The sequence below is a fragment of the Aptenodytes patagonicus genome, chromosome 2 (assembly GCF_965638725.1).
Source record: "Aptenodytes patagonicus chromosome 2, bAptPat1.pri.cur, whole genome shotgun sequence".
Lineage (NCBI taxonomy): Eukaryota > Metazoa > Chordata > Aves > Sphenisciformes > Spheniscidae > Aptenodytes > Aptenodytes patagonicus.
The window spans coordinates 166,915,479-166,939,631 of NC_134950.1; the positions used below are offsets into that span (position 1 = coordinate 166,915,479).

Sequence of the window (24,153 nt, forward strand, 5' to 3'; positions counted from 1 at the left end):
TCCAATTTATTGCTTGGCAATCTTAGTGCAAAACGCATTTTAAGCCAGCCATGCTGGGCTGTGAATTGGGGATATGGGGCTCATGTTTCCTCAGGCTTATGGGGAAAAGTACCTCCCTGCAAAAGAAAAGGAGAGGGCCAGAGATGATGACATCTTGTAGCATGACAGCAAGGTCTGCCAGGGCTTCTGGTCAGTCTTGAACCCCTTTTCTACATCCTAAAATGTCTATAACCCTTCCTTGAAGGTGGGAGGCACAACTCTAAGTCTCTGCTAGGAAGGAGAAATACCTCAGTGAGTATAACTGCACTGACTATAAACATGGGATTTAACAAAACTGATGGAAATGACCATACTGTGCCAGACCTCCCTTGGTCCTTCTGCGTGAGCTCTGGCTGCTACTGAAGGCTTTGCAGAGTGATATACTGCAGCGTGTTTTCTTTTCTAAAATTACATTTGGGGGAATGTGGAGGAAAATCCTCGGGGAGTGTGTTTCTTCCAGACTCCCGCTGGTGAACGAATCCTGCCTTGGAGCAAAAGAGCTACCGTCACCTTTCAGGAGGTTAATCTGCAACTCTCCCAGGCACAGGGTCAGCCGGGGAGGCGGCAATCTCCAGGGGTGGCTGGCCGTGCCAGCGTGCACTGCGTGTGTGGTTTCCTCTGCACCTCCCTCCGTTTGCTCTCATGCCCCGCCACCAAGAATTAGCAGGTGGACTGAGAAAACAGGATAGCCGAAGTGGGACCGTGACGTGGCACGGGCAAACAGCAGCCCTGGCTGCCTTCCAGACAGAGGAGGAATGCAGCACAGGGGCCCCAGTTCGGATCTGGATATATTCAGACCGTTGTTTTATCTGGGGAGACTTCCAAAAGGACCTGGGTCCCCCAGACCCACCACCCCAAGGTCACCGTCAAACCCTACTCCTAACACTGACGCCAGAGTTTGGGCACCTGATGTTCTTCGGGTTGTTGGTTGACTATCTGCTAGGATGAATGTTTGTGCTGGAAAAGTTTAGATTCGCTACTACTTCAGAAAATTAGCCTGCTTTTCCAAAATACCAAAAAGCTTTAGGGAAGTACTTGGTGGCAATGAAGACTCAGCAGGAGCTGGCCCTTTAGGTAAAGAGATGGAGGATCTAGTGGGGTGAGCTCCAAGGCAACGTGGTGGGCTTCACAGAGTCTAACCATGGGGGAACGACATGCAGGAAAACAAAACGATTGTGTTCCTGAGTGTTTTTCTCATTTTTACATAAGCCACAACCAGCTGAGCTGAGGATCCGGACTACCAGCTGCTGATTACTGTTATTAAATTACAATCTTCTTCTAGAGATCTTAAATCCTGATTCAACCATTCGCAAAGCAAATGCAGATGACTTACAGACTTAATCCCAGGGTAAGGTATCGTGGGAGCCTTGCACTGAGATGTTTACCTCTCTGTCTTAAGACGGTAGCAGGGATTATCGCTTGTTGTTATAGGGATGATACCAGGGAGGGAGCATAGGATACAGATGGATAAGGTTTCCCAACCAGTATCACTGCAGGAACTGGCTAGGAAAGACAAGAACAAACCCAGATCACCCAAGCACCAGCCTGGCAACTTGGTAACGAAGACCAACCTCCTCCTGAGCATCCTGTCGCCACCCTGTCCTCAGCCCTCAGCCATGGTATGGAGCAGATGTTTCCCCTAGGTAGAGCAGCATGTCTACCTTGAAGAGGTAGACTTGGACATGAGGAAAAATCTCTTTACTGAAAGAGTGGTTAAACATTGGACCAGGCTGCCCAGGGAAGTGGTTGAGTCCCCATCCCTGGAGGTATTTAAAAGACGAGTAGATGAGGCGCTTAGGGACATGGTTTAGTGGGTGGTGGTGTTGGGTCGATGGTTGGACTCTATGATCTTACAGGTCTTTTCCAACCTTAACGATTCTAAGAGGAAGACAATGAGGAGAGGAAGACAAAAAGCAGAGATGATCAGTAAAAACAAGTATCCCTACAAACGGGGCGGTTTTGCAAATTGCTGTACAGATAGTTAAGAAGTTTCACAAAACCTCAGGGGCTCTCTCGCAGCCCTAATGAAAACCTTATGAAACCCAGCAAATTCCAGCACGCTTTGGTCAGGGTCATCAAGCAGAGCCTCTGCGATTTCCAGCGTCAGCTGAATCCGGCAGAAAGGAGACATTTCGCAGCAAAGGCTGCACAGGCAGGGGAGGCTCAGCCACGCCGGCACTGGTTAATGGGTGTGCGAGCCTGGCGAAGGTTATCCCACGGCAGCCCTCGGGCGGCAGAGGAGTACCTTGTTTGTGCCATGGTGGTGATACCCCCTGAGGTCCAAGCTCCTTGGGACTGTCCTGTCATGGGAATCACACCACAAGCAAGCGAGACGAGGGATTAATGCCTTGTTCTCACACGGGAGCTGAAGCGAACAGAGGTTATTTATGTCTTTTGGGCAAGATTACATGGGAAGTCCGCACAAGAACTGGAAAGTCGACTCGGGTTCCCAACAGCTCACCCCCACCCTGCAGGAGATGTGACCTGGGTTTCTCTCCTGTGGGGTGCAAGGCTTGTCCTTTAGCACCCAGTGAAGCCAACTGGCCCCAATAGTTTTAATGTGAGTTAGGATCACTGGATGCTGAGAGGTGTAGTTGCAGGACACGCCGGCTTTAGTGGCGAAGGCTGCTGGAGCTCTCGCTCTCACCCTCGCTGTTTATTTTTTTCAGGCAGACCAGCAGTTTTCACAACTGTGGGAAACCTGGTTGCTCACATTGGTGACCATACCCGAGTGCCCACAAAATAACTCCGTCCTCCCTTGCAAACTTAATTTTTAACCCGTCTCATTTCAGTGACCTGGCTGCACATGTGACTACACAAAGTCACTCTCTGCTAAGGACTGGGGTGAGGGGATGAAATCCTGAAGCCCTGCCCTGCTGACAACGCACACCAGCCTCCCCCATGAAATTAGGGTCACAGCAGCTGCCAGTCTTATCTGAAATTGTGGTGCCCAGACGTGGGGAGTGGGGGGGATGTCCACGTAGCCATGTCAAATGGGAACTGTGCCCTGGGAGATGATCTGGATTTTTCTCGGGGACTTTTGGGTTTGTTCCCCAGGTCTTTCCCAAAAATAGAGCAAAAATTTCCCCAGGACAGGTAGTCTGGTAGCTGAGCTGAGTTTACCAACTCCTGTTGTTCACATCTGCTGAAGAAGGCTAATGGATTTCAAATCTTAACAGGCAAAGGGATGCAAGGACAAACCATGCAAGCTGCTGAGCCCCGGGACCTGCAGGCAGAGCCAAGATCGTGCCTACAGTGCTCAGGGGACAGCAGGTAGCCGGGGCTGGGGCCGGTCCTGCGGTGAGGTATTGTTTGCAGGAATGCAGCCCTGCCTGTGCCAACCAGGAAGGAGCGAGAAAAATCAATCACTCTAAAGGCTGAGAAATTGTCATCCCGCCAAATGTTGCCCCTCCCTGTTTTTCATCGTCCCCAAAGGGCGCAAGAACACCCTCTACGCCTGACGAGCACGCTTGGTCCATTACCCCCACATATCAGACATCGGTCACGTCGCGCTGCTGGAAGCAGCTCCAATACCGCTGCTGCAAGCACGAGAAGGGCACCGATACTCATCACAGCCTCCGTTCAGCTGATGAATGAAGATCAGGCACTTTGCTAGGTCCTTACGCACTTCCCCGTGTGGCCTACGGCCTGCATGTCATCTCCGCCTACTTCTTGTAGACCTGCCCAAGGATCAGACGTAGGAGATCACATGTAGGGTGGGCTGGAGCGGGCTGGGTTAACTAGGACCCATAGAGCTTCTCTGAGAATGGAAGATAAAGGGCTATTTGAGGGAAACAACTTGGTTTTTGTTATCACAGAAGTTTCAATGGCTGAAGAATTAGTGCACCCATTTTTTAGGCAACATCACAGTCTAGAGAGTTAAGTTGCCTCATCAGAAATGATTTTCAGAAAGTCAAAGCCAGAGCTGAAACCCAGGTCTCTTGTATCCCCTGTACCCACTGGGCCGTATGTCACTACCGTGTTGCATTTAAACCTAAAAAGCCGGCTACAAGCTTGGGTGCCAACAAGCAATGGTGTCCCCCAGCCACCATCAAGCTCTGCATGAAGGGCCGGTGAGGAACAGTGGTGCTCCCCGAAACCCTCTCATTTTCAAGAAAAACCTCACCCTGAGGCTGATACACCCAATTCCTCCCGAGAGGCTTTTGGTGGTTTATCCATGCAAACACCGACACTGCCTGCCGTTAACGGGTTGGAGCAATGACACCGGCGAGGAGCTCACGTGAGCCGAGAGCCTTTTCCTGGGCAGTTCTGGATACCGTGTTTGAACACTAAACAAGAAACCTGCGTTACTTCTGTGTGGGACAGGACTCCTGCTAATACAAGTGAGAGGTCGTGTTTGGGGCATCCTTGTGCCGCTCCCCAACAGAATTTGGCCAGTTTAGTGTTTCTCCTTCCTGTGTTTCCTGGCTTTTCTGAACAGCAGCCCACGTAAAGAGCCCATCCTGCAAAGGGCAGTATTGTCGTAGCAATTTTTGGCACGAAGGGAAAGCATCAGAAGTCACAGAACGGCCTCCCTTACGCCCAGGGCTCGGCTTATTTGAATTAAGCATATTATCCAACAGAGCGAATGGACACGAGCTCTATCTGTAGGCATCCGCACAACGCAACAAGCAATTTCACTTCTTACCGAAACCGCCTGGGGACAGGCGATAACGAGATGCCAGGGACATCGCCGCGCACATGATGCCATCAACGTGTGCTCACACATGGGCTCTCTGGCTGTGTTTGCATGGGTTTTGCCTCGCCTGGAGTCAGAAGCATCACTCCCTTGGCAAACAGGGAGGAGGAGGAGGAGGGTGATACCAGCCTGGGAGGAGGAAAGGGCAGGGCACTCGCACCCCAAGCAGGAAGCGAGTCCTGGCCCTTGGGGCAGATCTGCTGCACCCGCCTTCGGTTTTAGGATGTTTTCTCTCCCTGGCGAGGATCTGGGCGAGACCAGGACTCGACTCCTCTTTGCTCAAAGATTTACTGGGGACGACTTTTCCAGACCACATTCCTTCCGCACAGAAATCCAGCTCCAGAAGATCGTTTTGGGAGAGGACCGCAAACGATGCCTCCAGGGTTGCATTCCTGGGCTGGTGGATGAATCATTTTCCAGTCCCACAAGGGAAAAGCCCATCTCTAACAAATCGAAGGCCAGGAACCCGTCGAGGGAGGGGATTTGAACAGGATGGACTGGTTTCCAAGTTTCAGGCCGTGCGAGTGAAGCTGAAGGAGAGCAGTTAGCACTGAGCAATGGGCGAGTTTGCACATCTCTGCCGGCCGTGGCAGCTGCAGTCTTTGCTTCCTCGGCGGGAGGCTGAGTGCAGCACGGGGATTGCTGCTCAGATAACCTGCCCGGAGAGCAAAGGACCTGCCATTTTAAAAGGACTGCACTTTACGCGTAGGAAGTGCATGGTCTAGAGTTGCTTTTTTGCATGAATGACTGACAAATTAGAGATTTCTCAGGAACATTTTCCACTTTACACAGAAAGCGGCGATTATTCAATAAAAACCCACACCCCAGCTCTCAGCCATTTCAGCCAAACTCCAAAATGCTTCAAATCTCTGATGACGCAGGCTATGAAGCTATGTCCTTACATCCCCTTTCCCCTCTCCTAAACCAGCCTTCCCGGCTGGATTACACTTCCCAAAGGCTCCTCTAACGCTGCTTCACCGTGGTGCTTTGCACCTCACGCTTCCTGAAAGCAAAGCAGCACATAAGCATCCTGCCCTGCCACTGGGAGCTTTCACAACACTTGCTTTTGAAGTGAGTCCAGATGCATCCATGCCAGAAAATCCCAGCTGCAGATGTGTACCTACAGAAATGCACGGTGCTTTGTGGTCCCAGAGGCTCTGGGGTGGTCAAGGGAAAGAAGCATCACCTGCAGCACGGTGATGGTGGCAGGGTGCATGCTATGTTTGCCCGGATGAGGGGTGTCCCCGCTTACCCCAGGGAAATACGAAGTGTGAAAGATCCTGAAGGGGCCACACAGCTCACACAGCCCGGCCACATTTGGAGTCTGCAGACTCGTATGCTGCCAGAGCCTGGTGGCTGGATTTGTTCTTCAGTTCCTCCACTAAAGGGAGTTCACAGCTCCTCCAGGTATCCTGCCTCAGCATTCTTATTAGAATAGAATAGAATAGAATAGAATAGAATAGAATAGAATAGAATAGAATAGACTATTTCGGTTGGAAGGGACCTTCAATGATCATCTAGTCCATGATCATCAACTGCATCATGCGCCCTTATAGCTAGGACATAGCTGCGTGATAGTCCTAATACATTGCTGAAATCTTTTTTTTTTGTTGCAAAAACAAAAGACATGACACAAGTTTGACATCCTGCTGAAAACCAGGCATTTATCCTGACAAGTGACCTTCTCCCTCCTCTTGAAGAACCTCTCTGCGTGCTGCTCTCCTACGGGCCGTGCTTTCTGTACTCTCCCTTCTGTGGCTCTGCCAGCCCACTTTATCTATAATTTCTGCCTTAGAGCGCACTGGCACTGACCGCAGCTCTGATCAAAGTCTCTCTGGCAAACAGTAGACCAGCAGCAATTATTTCCCAGATTTTACATAACTCTCCTTTTGAATATATTCCTCGAATGAGACTTTTTTTTTTTTTTTGGCAATGGTTTGTTTTTTTAAACTTGTGGTTGTTTTTTCTTCAGAATCATGGCGTAAGCGATCCAGAATTTGTCATCCACCACATCTCCCCGCTCTCCTTCTCCAGCGTGGCTCCCTACAATACAGTCTTCTGTTCTCTATTCATATATTTGATCCGCTTGGATTTATCATGCAGGGACATCTCCCTGCTCACGTCTCTAATTTTAATCATCACCGGGAAAACTCACCTCTATTCCTCATGGTGTTTCAACTGCAGATCGCTTCTCCATGGCTTCAGAGACCCATCACCTACACCGCTTCCCTGGTTCGCCCGGGAGACCATCAGTCAGGTGCGACTGTATCCACAGCCCCACTGACAACAACGTAATTTTGCATGGAGCTTCCCTAAAATAACAGCGGTGTTTAAAATAGCGACTCTCTTTTGTCTTCCTCTAGCACAATAATTTGATTCACTAAAGGCAGTAACCAAAACCATGCAGGAAAGGGTTCTCCCTGGGGGAAACTGCATTAAGAAATGATCTTTGGAAAGCCCCACCAAGCCCACCGAGCTTAAGTAGATGAGTTTGAGACAGGAGGGTTTATTTCTTTCCACAGGGCTTTGGGCATGACTAAAGCAATTTCTGCTCAAATTTCCTGCAAGCAATGAGCTTTGGATCAGGCGGGGGGAGCTGGAGGATGAGCAAAGCCATGTTACATGCCACTGGACAGGCAACGAACGGAGACAAACATTGCCTGGAGCAGATAACAGCAGAGAAGACACTGACCTCAAGAGGATACGACTTTTTGGCCATTGCCACCCAATGACTTGGGCTGACCTGCGATGAGGGAGACTTCTCCCACGACTGTTTTTCCCAGCAAAAAGCATCTGACGTTATTTTTCCTGATCTTGCATGATTTCCAACTCAGACAGCGAGCGTTTTGTTGAAGTGCTTTGAAGTTGCTGCCTCCGTTGTAGATCTGAAGGCAGCTCCGGTACCTGAGAGCTTACGCTTCCCATCCTGCCACCTACGTTAACCCGATAAAGTCAGTCTCCCCTCCTACCTTGCCACTGTGCATTTTTAAATAGAGCATCAGGATAAGCTCTGAAGAGACAGACAGGAGAACAGGACTGTGCCTTCACACAATTTATAGGCTTGGATTGGGACCATTTAGAAATCAGCATCTGTCTCTACTTCTTTTCCTTGAATAGTGGTTTAGGCCAGCTGCAACTTAACGTTGAGCGTTCAGAGGCCAAACAGAGCTCACTGGTACTGTAGCAGCCTTTGTTTTCCCATGTCTGTGTTTGTTCCATTATAGTAGTGCAGCTTATTTATAACAGCCCTTAGACCAGCTCTTGAGGCTGTTAGCAGATGAAAGTAATTAGGCTGCAGTTTCTGCTCATTTAAGGAAAAAGTGGGAATTAATAATCACAGAACTGCTTTGAAATTTGAAAATGCTATTAAAAAATTTGACATTTTTTCATTGCTCTACAGCTGGCCATAAAACAGGAGAGGTGAGCAGAAAGTTTGTAGGAATTGACAACTTTGCGGTTTGTTTTGATAAAAGATTGGCATTTAAAAAAGCAACTCAGAGCACTTTCACCCGGCTCTAATTGCCGTCATTACAGAAGAACCAGCTCTCCAGAGCATGGAGTACAGCAGTTGGAGGTCACAGCAGGTGACTGCTCCTGCCCCTTTCCCGGCAGGGTTTTCTCAGCAGTGCCATAGCAGGCAGGATCTCTTCTCCTACAGTGAAACCTCTGACGTCCCAGACCGAAGCTAGAAGTCTCCGGGAGCAAACACGAATCCCCCCTCCACCAAAATGACCCACTAGAGCTCACCTCGCACTTGTTCGTCTTCTCCTCTTGCAGGAGAGATGCTTCCCTACAGCAACTTAACTATTCTATTGCGTCAAGATTGTTTTATAAGCTACAGCTGAGGCCCGATCATGACCCGGGTTTACTGTGGGTCATTTACATTGCGCTGCTGTTCCAGATTTCCAGCTTCTGCTGAGAATAATTCATCAAGAGCAAGCCCCTACCATGAGGCAAGAGATGGGAGGTTTGTAAAGCCTGGTGGACGGGCCACCTCAAGGTGATGTGCCGCGTCTGGCGTCAGTACCTGTGGGGAAGCAGAGACAGGAGATGGTTTGTGGTTTTATACCAGGATGCAAAGAATTTATTTTGATCAGTGAACCCAAGTTGTTCTAGCACTTGGCTGTTACATGAGCACAGCCTGGGTAACTCGGATCCAAACCAAAGCTGATGCAATGGCAGGATATAGAGACACAAGCAAGATTAGGCTTTTAAGAATACTCTTCCCTCTTGACTTAAGTCCTTCAGCTTTACCAAGGCATAGGCCACTGCATTGGATGTGGTTTCTTGTAGCCAGTCTGGCCCCACACCACAGCAAACATCACGGGGGCTGGAGAGGGTGTGCTGCAGAGCCGAGAGGGTGATGCTCTCCTGTGGAGATGGAGAAGGGTTGCCTACGGTTGGAGGTGTCCTTCCTCCCCCAGCCAAGGTTAGGTGGTTTGGGCTGCAAGCCTGTATGGGCCTGTAAATCAGATGTGCCTCAGTCCACTAGACTGACAGCATTTTATCACCAACAGCCCCTGCAGCTGTGAGTACCTGGGTGGAGGCCACGTGGGCTCAGAAGGTACTGGAAGGGACAAGGTTGTGGACCATGGAGTGGGACATAGAGGACCCAGAGCCCGTGTCCAAGCTCTGCCACAGGTCATTTACGTGATCTGGGATGGTCTTTTCTCTTCTCTCCTACACCTCCACTTCCCATCTGTAAAATGGGTACGTTGCCCCTCAGTGGAGCTGAGGAACATGAAAAGGTGACTACTTTCTTCTGCTCTGAAAGCAGAGACACCTATAAACCACTTTGATTTCTCATCCCATTGACCGGCTCGGCAGCTAACCTGTGTTTAATTTCCCTCTCGGTTAAGTTTCATCAGATCCTGAACCACTTCATTTGCTGGAGCACTTCTACACATTTATCAAACCGCTCGTCTCGCTGGAGGATGAGCTGCCATTCTCTTTAATTACAGAGGTTCATAACGATCCAATTCCTGCTTCACTATTATCATGCAATAGTTCTCGGGGGATATGTGCTCCAAAGCTGAAAAAGATATTAGGGAAGGGAACCTGCTATTATGGCTAATTAGTTGCTCTGCGTCAACACTTCCGTCTCCAGGCTGGAGCTGAGACCCATCTTGGTGGTGAGATCCCTAAAAATGGGTGAGAGCATACAAAACTGGTGCCTGTGCAATCTGGCCTGTCAGAGAGCACATCAAATTCCTTATTTGAAAAACATAGCAAGAAAGCATCAGAGCTGACAACCCGGTTACAAAGAAGTAGTTAAGAGAAGAACCTGATTTTCTGTAAAGTTGAAATTTAGAAAATCTAAAGCAGCCAGAAAAGCTGGTTCCCTTTGCTGCCTGTAGCTGACTCACCACAGGCAGATGAAAAGCATTCATCCCCCAGCTCCCAAAGCATAGATTTTCAGGAGAGCCAGGGTGATATGGAATCAAATGAGACAAGGCTGCAGCCTTTAGAGAAGATCTAAGAAAACATGTTATTTGTGGATTTTTTTAACGCCTCGGACAATGGGAACTCATAATTTCCTTCCTTTCCGCTGGAGTGAAGGTGAGAAGCGCCTGTGCCCCAGCAGCATCCAAGCAACTGAAACGATTCAAGGTGAAACAAGATCTTGGAATGATCAGAGCCACATTTAGCACCAAGTCATTAACTGGAGCCTGACCTTTTCCCTGGCACACGGTATATCACTGTAAAGGTTGGGAGACACCTCTCAAGGAATTTTTCTCCTTCTAGTTTAAATTCTCCATATTACGTTAATCGAGTTGCACTATCATTCTGCACCTCATGGGGAATACGTATTCGCAGATAATCTGATTTTTGGAGCACAGAGTACGTCTTTGTTTTGCTAAGAGAGATGCAGGCGTTACTTGCAGTAGCGTCCCCTTAGCCCCAGTACCCCCAGGGCCCCGCGCGGCCGGAGGCTGCCTGTGATGGGCAAAGCTGTCACCTAGAAAAGCCAGGAATTTGGCCCAGGCAGGGATCCCAGCCTGGGACTTAACTTTCAAGGCAGCCTCCCCTTCACCACGGGAAGGCAGGAAAACCTGCGGTGCTTATTTAAATACACAAGAATGACCTTTTTCACTCTTTGCAAGGGCAGTTTATATTAATAAACATACTGATTCGAGGCTAGAGCTGCGCCTTGTGGAAATATTCGGACGGCTGTAAGAGGTTGAATTAACCTTCAGGTTAAACACAAGTGATTCACCCCACGGTGCGTCATGGTCCTCGGTGAAGCCAGACAGGGTTTGCTTCTCTCATACGCGTCTGGAAACACCCATCAGCATCTCTTGGCCCCATGTTGTCTCATTGGTGAATGCTCATCTTCCCTTCTAGTAATGCGGTTTCTCTAATCAAATGGCAATATGCGCAAATTAAAAATATTCTGACTGAATGAGAAGAGCGGTTTCGCTCCCCAGAATTAATGAGGAGCGGGATTGCAAGGGGTTTAGCGCGACCTCTAATCCAGACGTTTTGCACTTGGAGAAGTAAAACAACCAAGGCTCGGGGAAATCTGTTCATTCCTCTGAAAGAAGGGGCAAAAGAGGGGGGAACAACCAAGCCAGAAGCAAATAGCGTGTCCAAGGTGAGCTGGAGGGTTCACAGCAGAGCTGGGGGTGATACCCTGGTTGGATGAATCCTGATCGGCTGCTGGAGCTGCAGAGCCCTCCTCCTTCACCAGGACAAGCAGCCACCCCATTCCCGGGGACAGCCAGCCAGGAGGTGGAAGACGACACGTGGGAATTGTAAAATCAAATAACAGCCCAGGTTGGAAGGGACCTCAAAAGATCATCTGGTCCAACCTTTCGTGGGAAGGGGAGCCTAGATGAGGTTATCTAGCACCCTGTCCAGTCACATCTTGAAAACCTCCAGCGATGGGGACTCCACCACGTCCCTGGGGAGGTTGTTCCCATGATTGACCGCTCTTCATTGTAAAAAATTTCTTTCTTCTGTCAAGATAAAGCCTCTCCCGGTGCAACTTGTACCTGTTGCCCCTTGTCTTCTCCATGACTCCCGGTGAAGAGAAAGCCTCCGTACTCTTTGTAGCCACCTTTTAAGTACTGGAATGCTGTGATGAGGTCCACCCTGAACCTTCTCTTCTCCAGGCAGAAGAGAACTAACTCCTTCGGTCTTTCCTCATAGGGAAGGTTCTTCCAGGTGGGAAGGAGCACGCAACGAGAGCAGAAAGCCAAGGCTGCAAGGGAGGCTTACGGGTTGCAAAGCCGCCTTCTCACAGCAAACAAGAGCGTGTTGGGCATGTGAAACCAGACAACGCACTAACTAATGGGGAGACGCAGCCCTGCAAGTGTGGTCCATTCCCCGGCAGATGCAGCCTTTCTGGCCCAGCCTCACACCCTCCCCTCGCCCGGCTGCCGTCCCCCCTCACCCCCATGCGCTGGCTCAGGTCTCGGCCGCGCGGCGGGCGTCACGCACGGCTCAGTGCACACGTGCCGGCGGGGAAGCGGAAGAGGAGCAGGGAGCGATGCCTCGTTACACACCTGCCAGCTTGGCACCGGGTTTCTTTCCTCTTTTTTTCCCCGCCTCCTAGAGACTTAACATTTGTCTACAGTTCTCATGATGTACTTCAGCCAAATCCCAAACAATTTAAAATGTTGTTGCTTAAAAGGGAAAAAAGGAAAAAAAGGAAAAAAAGGAAAAAAAGGAAAAAAAGGAAAAAAAGAAAAAAAAGAAAAAAAAGAAAAAAAAGGAAAAAAAAGGAAAAAAAAGGAAAAAAAAGGAAAAAAAAGGAAAAAAAAGGAAAAAAAAGGAAAGAAAAAAAAAAGAAAAAAAAAAAAAAAGAGGTTAGCAGCAAAGCTTTTGGAGGAAAAAAGGTTTACCACACTAGGGAAGGTGTAACTCCTCAGCTATTTGAGAAATATTGATGTCTCCATTTTTCACGCGCTGATCATATGATTCTGCATTTTCATGGAAGAAAAAAAATAATCAGTAACTAAAATTATCATGAATACTTACCTGCCCTGTATTCAGTTGTGGAGACACCCGTTCCTTTTCCAAAGGAAACTCAGTATTCGTTGGGCAAATGAAGAAATTGCCTCTGAAATACTAAGAGATTTTTAACTGAAGGAAGACATTATCTGTGGACCTGTGGAGTGCAACCCTGGCGGAAGATTCAGATACCAAAGTCGTGGTGATGCTTTTACTTGAGATAATGTCTTTTAAATTTGCTTTGCGGTGCCTTTAAAAGCCAACACTGCACAGCTGCACCATCTCGTGGTGCGACCGAGCCCTGCACGGCCAACCCTCTTCGTTTTCGTAAGACTTTGACCGCGGATGTATAAAAGCCAAGCGTTCCCACCGCCAGGCCATGCCACAGCTTGGCCCACCGCAGTCCAGCACCGCAAAGTCACCCCGGACCTCCCCCAGCTCCCGTCCCATCTGCCTGCTCATCCTCCTCCCCAGATGCAGTAGTCCAACCATTTTCCAACCGCAACCATCATCATCCCAAGTATTTGTTCGCATCCCTCCAGTTACTTTTTTGAGATCTATTCAGCAGATTAGACATCAGGCCGGTGAACTATTATTCATCTGAACCTGCCGTAACTGAATTACTAAGGTGTGTTACAGAGGATTCGGATGAGATCAAGGCTCCACTCACTATTTAGAGAAAATATTAAAAGGAAGGTTAAGGGTCACAGAGCTACATACGCCCACGATGCAGAGCCAAGGGCAGGACCCGTACGTGCTCAGTCTTAGCCCCTACTCTTACACAGCATGTGGCCCCACTAAGCTAGAAATGGGCTCAGGTCTTGAGAAAAATCCTCCTCTTTTCTTCTCATAAATGCATTTGCTCACAAAGGAACAAAAAGGCCCGACACCAGAAATTATGCCTGAAAATTTCAGGTGCTTAAAAACATGCATAAATTTTATATGTATCTACGGTTCTCAACCTCTCACGGTATGGCACGTAGTAACCAGGTCCTTAGGTAGAGATTAGAAAAAAAATTCTAAGAACGTTTATAAAATTATTTTCCTATTAAAAACACACATGAAAATAAGGCAGACTTTCGTATTTCAAAGAATCATAGAATTGTTTAGGTTGGAAAAGACCTTTAAGATCATCAAGTCCAACTGTTAACCTAGCACTGCCAAGTCCACCACTGAACCATGTCCCTGAGCACCACATCTACACGTCTTTTAAATACCTCAGGGGACAATGACTCAACCACTTCCCTGGGCAGCCTGTTCCAGTGCTTGACAACCCTTTCGGTGGGTTAATCTGCTAGCACGTGCTTAATTTACACCAAACTTTTTCAGCATGGTACTTACATGCTACTGTCCGAAGACCTAACTCGGAGACATGTGCCAGATAAAAAAGCAGCGTCGCATTGTCACCTTGAACCAATTGAACACAAGTAAAAGGCAGATCCCCCCGGTTCCCTCCAGTTGGCTTAGAGTATAAATGTTGTCTGACTGTAGACTGGTCATCACTGGTTAACTCAAGACCAGTATCAGGTCACCTGCTCAAAATCACCACTGATGGGTGTACTCACAACAGGCATTTCCAAGTGCTAGAGAAGACAGTTGCCACTGTAACCTGGAAGAAAAGGCAGTGACGTGCCCTCCTGATCTGCACTCAGGCCACCCCTTACCTGTGCAAACCGGGGGCAGCCAGGTGAGGAATCAACCTTCTGCTTTACGGGGTGCCCTTGAACGCAATAGGAGGGATGCTGCACGCGGGAACTCAAACCGGGTTGTATGGGGAAACCCCGGTAGTCCGTGTCACCTCTCTTCTCCCAGCACCTTATCCCCCCCCAGGAATCCAGGATCTTGCTTCTTTCTCATCTCGAGCTTTGTACAGGCTTCGGTGGCTTTGGAAGCAGCAAGATTGTTTGATTCAAATCTCAGCAGGTTAAAAAAAGAACGGGAACTGAACCTACCTGCCAAATAGTCTGCTAGAGGAAGAAGCCCTTAATGCTTAGCAGTCAAGGCTTTAATCTTTATTAAAGCCCAGCAAGTCCAAAGAGTTGGGACAGGAATGGAAAGAGGAGAATTTTCTGGCCCGATTCTGTAAGTTTTTGCTTCCCCCCCCGGTATTTCCCCCAAGGAGAATGGCATACGGAGGGGAGAGGGGGATTTTTCTGGGGGCAGACCTCAACTATATGCATTATCAGACATGAAGAGGATGAAAAAAAATAGCACAGTTTATTGTCAAACCGAATCAAAGCATGGAAAAAAACCCCACAAAGTTACACTGTAAAATTTATCACAAAAGCTCATTAAAATCTGACAAAGAAAACAACCCACTGTCAAGCCAGTAACTCCTCCAACAACCCTCAGACTCTTCGAGTGCCACATTTATTGAAATGCTGGGAATTCGTAGGTGGTGTACGTTGATTTGTATGAACAAAACGATCAACCCCCATTATCAGCAAGACCAGTGGTTCTTAGAGGGGGTGACATGTTTCTGGCTCAACGGTGACTCCTCTGTTCGCCTTCGAGTAGCAACAGCCTTGTCCTAGCTGGAGTCCAGCCCGAGACGACGGCTAAGGCTGACGGGGGCCAGCTGCGTTTCGTTTCTTTGTCCAGCATTTTCCTGCAATTTACTTCCTGATTAAATGTGCCTACATCACTAAATTAAAAGGCGGTTGCAAAATTAAACGATGCCAGTCGCACAGAGAAGAGCGGTGGGAGGTACGATTGCAGCACAGGGTGCGCCAAGGTCCAGGGGATACAGCTAAGCTGACACAGCCATCACCTCAAAAATGCAGTTTGTTGCCGATTTAAGCGATGACCAAATCTAACCTTTCTAAATCGCTGTTTGGGAAGGTGTGTAATTGCAGATGCAGACCTACTCTCTATTAAGTCCAAGATGTTAGTGCACGTCCTGTGCTTCAGAAGTGCTGATTAATGTGGCATTACGCAATTACAGGACAAGCTGCTCCTCAGCACAGCTCCCTTCGAAACAGCACTTGAGAAGGCTTTAAACAAAACACGCCTGGAAGCTTTTCAAGTTTGAGTTTGCCAACCTGTCAAAACGAATGTATTACCCAAAGATCATTTATTTTTCCAGTAGCTCCAGCAGAACCAACAGAGGAGTCCAGGAGAACTTTGCCTGGTCTCCTGCCAGCATAGCTGGGTTGGTAGGAAGTCTGGATGGCGAAGGTTGCTTGCCAGGAAAACTGCTGGAGATTGCAGGATCCCCTGGAGCTGCAGCCCACCTGGAAGAGCCCTATCCCATCTTGCATGGAATTTCAGAGCGTTTGGCTTTCCTTCTGAGTCAGAACACAATAAAAAGGGAAAAAAAAAATATTGGAAAGCATATACGTATATAAACTATGGTGTATTCAGTTTTCAAACACTTACTTTCAATCAGCTAGGATAGAACAACAGTATCTTTCTCACCGCTGTAAATGATCTGTTTTATGAATTCTGAAATACTTGTTTTACTGAATGAAAGGCATCTTTATCCTAAGTAGCAGCTAAGGAGATTGGTAAAACTAAAAAAAAAAGAAACAAAACAAACCACACCCCACAAAAAGACTAAGGGGGGGGGGGGGGATGGATAAAAAAACTCAACCCACCAGTACAAAGTAAAAGCAGTCTAGGTCATTCCAACTGATCATAGGAATAACTAAAAAATATTTTTAATTGCAACTAATGTGCTATCTTGAGCCAGCTGCTTATTCTAACAGGCCTGAGGTTTTCTGCTCGTAAAGCATTAACAATATGTGCCTTTTCCTAGAAAGGAAGGCTCTGCCTAAGTCTTACTGTGTCAGATAAAAAGTCCCAAAATAGACTTTCCAAGCAAATAAAGTGTTTTATTCAGATATTTATTTGGATATGGCAGTGATTTTAAGAACAGCTATTCAAGTAGCTGAAGTAAGCCCTTCAAAAGAAGTCACACAGCTTTGAGACTTGAACAAATTATTGTATGATCTCATCCAAGAGATCTAAATAGCTGGAACATCTGCCAGAGTCACCACCAATTTATTTAGCAGAGTTCATCAGTAGTTCATCAGCTCTGTTTGCACAAGCAGGTGCCAGGGCGGTCAATAAGGAGTCCTATACATGACCTAAAAAGAGGAGAGGGGGAGGAGAGTGCAGAGATGAGTGATTTTACTATCTAACACGGATGTGCATTAGCAGGAATAAAGTCCCTGTCAAATTAGGGCAGTGACTATTACTGAAGGAGAAGTGCGGAAATTCTTTTTCCCAGAGAAGTATTACATGCACAAGTAACTATATTGTTAAAATTTTTTATTTGTGACAGTAAAGAAACCATTCAATACCTGATTGACAACACTTCTCTCTCCTGAAAACACTCATATGGTATCTGTAGTGTTTCTCAAGTATCGCTGGATTGTTCATTGCATTAAAGTGTAAACAGCTCCATTATTAGGAAAAAAAAAAAAAAGAAGAAAAAAGAAAGAAACATTTCCATTGCTTACTCCTGTTAAGAAGTTCCCAACAGATCTTTAACAAGAAAGAAAAAAAGTCAGCTGGATTTTTACAATATAATGTGAAACAGAAAACTGACAGCTGGTTTTGCATAGTTAGCCCAGAGATTTTTAAGCAACTGCCCCACGCAAAGTCTCACCTGCCCTCCTCGCCCCACAAAGGCGTAACATCACAGCACCTTGGAAATCAGAGGCACAAACTTGTTTTTGTTTTACAAATAGGGCTGTGCGGTACTGTGTTTTATTAGTTTAAAAAGAATCTGTAAAACATAGGATTATGTGTTTGTAAATTATATAGCTACAGATTTTTTTTTTTTTTACACTGAAATTTCAAAAGCTGCAACATCAGTACACACCAGTGTCATTTAGATACTTTATTGTCCCCAACCAGTCTAATCAAAATCATGCTGTGAAAAAGTGATTGCATACACTGATAACCAAATCTCTTCAGGTGTCGAGTTTCTTCCATGTATAACTTTGCTGTTTAAAAAAAGATTAAAGGGCAAAACAAATAAGACAAATTATTCTTCCAAAGCTACCTAAATGAACACAGCAATATTGTACATTTGCTACGATCTTCCATTCAAAACCTGCCACGCTTCCTGGTGGTTAACAAGTATTCTGCGCACAGCCCTAGTTTACAAATGGCAATTTAATCGTAACACTTCAATTGAATTTCAAGAATCTAAGGCATCCTGCCTTACAGCTTAATTTAAAATACCTATACAGGCAAAAAACCTTTTTTAACCCAACATAAAAGGACAACAGAACTTCAGGCCAGGCAGCATTTCTTTAGCTGAACAGAATGACCAACTGGAAAAGACTTAATACTTCTATAATATCCAGAAATAGAATTGAAAACCAGGGTTTATAACAGCCCTGGTGACCTGCATGCATTAACTGCACTTCAAAATATGCAAAAGATTTAGGAAACAAGTATTTTTTTCCTATTTTAATTTTTAAAATCTTGTATTTAAAATATAATCAGATACCCGTATTGCAAATTTTACAAACATTCCGCTCATTATCTGACTTTATGGACAGAACTATATTGCTTTGTTAAAATCTAGAAACTCTAAATATATAGCGTATGTATATTCACGCAAACTTAACACTTGAAATTTCAAGTACAATGATAGTGTCAAAATAAACAACTATGACAGTTTGATCCCTTTGGCCAAATTTGAATACCCAGGGAAGTCCAAACCTGACTGCAGAGCACTCCAAGTTTTATTTCAATGGGAATGAGTTAAAGAAAAAAAAAAGTCAGAAGTTATAGAAAATACTCTTAAGATACTAGCAGAGATCAAAACTGTTGCCAAGTTTTTCGCCTTTGTATTGTCACCAAGTGTCATTTTAATGCTGTACTAAGTTAAAATAAGTTTTTTTTTTTAAAAAATTTGTGGATTTCAGGAGCCAAAATAAAAAATACAGAACAAGTACGGCTGTACAGAACATCATCAGAACCTTTCTTCCAGAAGCTGGTGCAGAAGTTCAGTTGTCCATTATATGTGGATTTTAAAACAATACAAGACACTTTAATAATCAACATTCATTCACAGACTTAAGGCAACTGGTTCATGAAATCGCTGCTTTCATAAATGCAAACTAATGACACGGTTCGTCTCACGTGCAACAGTCCACAACCGTTAAATGGTAATGTCTCGGGGGGGGGGGGGGTATTTATTGTCTCATTGGAAGATTGTTTGGTCTAATGCTAGCGAGAAAGTCTTTGAATTTTTTCAGCCATTCCTATCATACCTGCACAACTAACTACAACCTGAATACTTCCCTGCAATATGTATTTGAAGCCTAGAAGCTACAAACACAGTTGAAAATACTGCTCAGAGAACAACTTTTTGGCAGCTTAGTTTCATTATTCTGAAGTCAAATACAAAATTAAACAATCTTAAACTGAAAGTAAACGTTAATGGACTAACCAGAATCCATACGTCCTTTTTTTTTTTCCCCATTTTTTAAACAACGTAGGTTTTAAAATTTGACAGTTTTGTCTTTTGTTGTGGCACAGAATTATACAGTACTAAGGTAATGCCAACTGGTAAGAAAACAAAACGGTGATGCCGTACAGACTCACGAGTGTCACGGGACCGCCTCCAACATCCCTCGCTACGAGACACAGCGAGCAGCTGGTGCACAGCTGCCCTGCAAGGGGGCAAGTCATCTTTCAGTTTTATACTGCACCTACGACAATCTACTCACTGCCTGTGTAGGCTGGCCTGTCCTTCTATGAATGAACTTGTTAAGCTGCTTCACCAATGTTTTAGACAAGGATGACAATCCCAGTCCGTCGCAAAAATTTTTTTCCAAGTTGTCAAGACTTTTCAAGAAAAACAGAAAAGGCAAAGGGGGTCTACTATTCAGAATTTAACACAAGGCTACTTAGAAGCACCAACTACTTCATTTAGTTTTCTCTGATGACAGCCAAACATAGCTGTAATTTTTATGCTTGTAGATTTCTGGTCCGGAAAAATAATTGAAAGGTGACACTGGAAAGGAAAAAAAAAAAAAAAAAAAAATTGGTGTGCCTTGTTCTTCCAAGGCTTAAACTATTTAAAAGTTCTTCTTTTGAAAGGGTACCCATGACACTACAGAAGATGCTAAGCAGGTTCTCAGATTCAGAGATGAGACTTACTCAACTCCAAAGCTAAAGGACCACTTTTAGTCTGGGCTAGTAACTTCTGCCCTTCTAGCAAGACTCAGTAAAGCTCCCCATCTGTACCTTACACCTTGAGGAAGAAGAAATACAAATCAGAGATGTGGGAAAAATACTTTTTGCATTTTTACATACCAAAGAAAGGAGAGGGCTTCATCCCAATTGGAAAAAAAAAAAAGTATTTAAAAAAAACCCTTTGCAGGTCACCTTTAACTGAGTTCTCTGGTATATCAGATACCGTAGGATTAATACATAGGGGTGGGTTATGAAGCCTGCATTTTACTTATTGCCCAAGTTTGCAGCTTACAGAAAATGTTTCATAGCACAGGCACAGTGGCAAAAACAGTGTAACAGCCGATGGTCAACTCCATTTGGTGAGTATACAGTAGCAGCAATTAAAAGAAAAAAGTACTCCAAACAGCTCAACGCAGATCCAGCTTACCCAGATGGGTTTTTTTAAGAAAAGAATCTTAAACTAATAAATAGACCTCCTCCCCATTCTCCCAAGATAATGGTTTTCCAAAAAATGAGAGGCATGGCAGTTGTGCGTAAGCAGAGACAATAGAACTTCATCTGTCTAGAAGAAAAGGTGCTTTAGATCTATTAGCCACCTTATTTTCTCAATTCCATCATTCCCTAATACTCAAACAACTGCAGATATGTTCAAAACTGTGCCCAAAATCATATCGGTGAAACAACCATGTAATTAACCCAAATCACCCCTCCCACAAACGCTTAAACCTTCTGAGCATGACAAAATGTAATACAACTTTATGTCATTGTGGAGACAGGAACCCAGCATCTTTGTTTCAACTTTTTCCTTTGTTATATATTACAGTGCTCTATAAAATTTTTCCTTTTTCCTTTTAAAGCATTTAGACAATACAAGACTAAAAGATGTCTGGAAATACGTCTTATACAAAAATGAATTTTTATCTTAAAATAACATTCAAAAAGGCACTTCATTCTGTAAGAAAAAATTCAGAGTCAGGTCAACTGCTCTAAGCAGGGGGGTAGAATTGTCTGCATAGTGGGAGGGGAAGAAAGGGAGAGAAATTCAACTGCTGAAATACAAGCTTCTTTTTTGGCATGTTTTAAGAAAAGCTGATCCAGTAAAAGATGTCCATTTATGAAATTCATTAAAAGAGTTCCATTTAAAATAGCTTCTTTTTTTTTTTTTTTTTCCTTTAAAAAAGTAGTCTGAACACATGACCTTAGGAGTCAGGCTTCTGAAGGCTTAATAGCATCACTCATGATTGTCCGTGTCCAATGTAACAGGAAGATCAAGAGTAGCACTTCTGACAGGGGTGACCTCCCCAAAGCTTACATTTCAAAGAGCTGAAAAAGATGGAGACAGCCTCTAGCAACTGCAATCTAGCAGCAGAAGTCAGTCAAAGTTAAGGGCTACCTGTTGCAGAGTTTATGAAGCATACTGTAAACTTCTTCCTCTTTGCTTAGTCCTTCAAAGAAAGGAATAAGATCTAGCAGCTCTGTGTCTGTCATGTCATCAAACCAGGACTGCACAGGCACCTGAAACAAAGCAACCAATAAATATTAAGATGACTTTATGATGTGAACAACATGCGAGTTTTGCCTGTGTAGATGTCCTGTAATACTCACTGCCACCACAGTAAGGCAAATTGCTAGTCATTAGCATTCAAGCGGAGTACCACGTTCAAGTCCACATTTTCTAGTATGCAACATCAACCCCAAATCCAACCGTAAAACAGCTGACATGCAGCTGACCTTCTCCTACATGTCCAGGTAACCTACATGACCCAACACTGGGCAGCTCAATTTGCTCCGCCTCCTTGATATTCACAATAGACTGGAAGGAAGATACAGGTTACGAAGCTGTACTGACACTTCATTTACAAGCAAGTCTTTTTTTCCCCTCTAAGTATTATCAGTGTGAGTCACTAAACATAGGCATGCAGCAACAACCCCTTCTGGCATGAGGCTGTGGAGGAAATATTTAAACAGCGAGTATAGAACAGTTCTCTGATTAAAATATAAGACCTTGAGAGCGGGTTCAGAAAATAATGCATATAATAACACTTCTTAAGTATGTGGGCTGGATTTGGGGAAGGAGGTCTGTGTATCTTCACTATGGAAGTATACAGAGGTCTTTTAAAGACTATCTTGGATCTTGTTACAAGCTCTGGTTTCTGCAGAGACTCGAATATCAGTTAGCTAACAGCACTTTTCTATACATGATTAAACCACTCTGACAAGGCCCTTAATTTCATCTCCCAAATTTCTACAGCTCATTATTTTCTTGGCACTGAATTCCGAGATACCAAATGACGATCTGGATCAGGTTTTTAATTTTAACCATGAACATAAATTAGAGCTACAGCTCCTGGTTATTATAAATAGCAACTTTAAACCATGTATGGCACCAACCAGAAAAATGTTTTCACCCAATCATTTAGGGCATCACAGTGTTAGGATCTGAATTTAAAAGCTGATTGCTGCAAGATAAATAGCTCACATAAAAAAAAAAAAGCTATTCTGGAGAGGCAGGACCATGCAAAACAGTGTTCCTGATAAAAATTTCCTACGTTAATTTTAACAGTTCACAAAAAAAGGCAGCCTAAAAACATCAAAGAAAACATTGCACAGCCTGGTTGTTTAAAAGTCAGTAGATCTAAGGCAAGTTGCAGCTTGCTATCCTGGCAGCTACAAAACAGATGTGAGCATCTGTACCGATTGCAGCAATGGATGGAGCAAGTGCCAGACCATTCCATCGTATTTTCTGGAGCCGATACGAAACATACAGTGAAAACACGCATTGCTTCTAATTATTCTCCCTTCAAGTACTGTTGCCTGCTTTTTATCCTTATTCCTAAAACTTGATGAACTTGTTGACTAACATTTCTAATTATGAAGTGAGTTTTCACAAAAATACTTAAAAGGAGAAGCGTAACAACACAACAGGATCTTGACTTTTTTCTTCCCCTTAGCCACGAATACAGAACTCTGATAGTAACGAGTAAAGCATTAATTATCTTGTCTAGTAAAATATTTTCATTCGCACAATGAAAAAAGATGGCAGTACCAAAAGCTGTTCAAGTAAACCATCCTTTCTGTAATCACCACTCCAATGAACAAAAACTATGCTGGAGGGCAGCTTCTCTTTTTAGAGCTAGGTTAGTTACTCAGGTTCTACACCGCCTGGTATTTCTCAAAACTGATGGACTTCATGCCAAAAGCTAAAACTGAAAGCAGATGAACAGTCATGACTATGACACACTGTCAGGATCAGTTTGCCCTAGTCCTTCACTATTTGGCAGTGAGTACTAGAACCTACCTGCAGTCTAAGAAAATACAGAAACTAATACAACTTAGCGTTCTGAAAGGCTATTTTCTGAATCGGAAAGTCTGGGCAAGGACCAGAAAGATAAAGTTACGCTTGAGTACTTCAAATGCTAAGAAAACTTACTGCATTTTCAGGATGGAAGATGTAAGATGCAGGAGAATTATCTACTATAATAACTTTACTCAGCTCACGTCCCAGTCGACTCAGATCCTTCACGTAATTTCCTCGGTGGAAAACACAGGATTCTCTAAAGAGCCTTGCCCTGAACACACCCCAGCGATCCAGCAAGTCAGCTACTGGGTCTGCATACTTAAAAACAGAAGTTAGAAACATGAAGTTAGCAACGTGCAGATAAGGCTAATTCACAGAACTATACAAAGAAGGGACACAAAATAATTTCAGATGAAATGCCCTTTCTTCATTTTCTTCCCTGCTCCTTGTTAATTAACTTACATGCCTGCAAACCTGAAGTGATTAATAAAAAGATAACACAAAAGTAGGACGGTTATCGTTCTACGGAAGGCTAACTTGCACTCTAACGTTTTCTGTGATTTATTGATTAGGTTTTATTCTTAGGGCCAGCTTATAGTTACCCTAGGAGTTACCTAGAAGTTGATGGACCCAGTGATCTCACCTACCATTATCATAAAACCAGCCAATGCTAACAGAAAATCTATATGAAGCCATTTCCACAGCCGATTCATTTCCATGTGCCTCGGAAGATAAACTGCACTGAACGCATCTCAGCTTGATGGAGCTTTTTCAAATGATGCCCTTGGAGCAGCTGGGTCAGTAAGAATCTTAAGATTACCAAATTGCATAATTGGGCCATAAAAGATCAGACAAAGACGTTATTGGGAAAAATACCCATGTACAATACTGGGAAATTCTCATTTTATATATAAGATGATACTTTTAAGTGAGGCACAGCTTAGAATCCAACAATTGATATAAACTGTCCAAGGAAAAGTATCCAAATAAACCAGAACAT

The 24,153-nt window shown here is 44.8% G+C and overlaps 1 protein-coding gene across 3 annotated transcripts in view; it reads right to left on the bottom strand.

Annotated features, from left to right (window-relative positions):
- Window positions 1-21,137: 21,137 nt before the first annotated feature.
- CTDSPL (CTD small phosphatase like) overlaps window positions 21,138-24,153 on the bottom strand; it is a 78,729-nt gene continuing 75,713 nt past the window's right edge. For all 3 annotated transcript variants that reach the window (XM_076332013.1, XM_076332012.1, XM_076332011.1), the window contains 2 exons: window positions 23,286-23,471; window positions 21,138-21,370 (listed from right to left, as the gene is read on the bottom strand). In XM_076332013.1, the coding sequence (XP_076188128.1) occupies window positions 21,245-21,370; window positions 23,286-23,471 (312 nt within the window). In that variant the 3' untranslated portion in view covers window positions 21,138-21,244. The remainder of the gene's footprint in view (window positions 21,371-23,285; window positions 23,472-24,153) is intronic.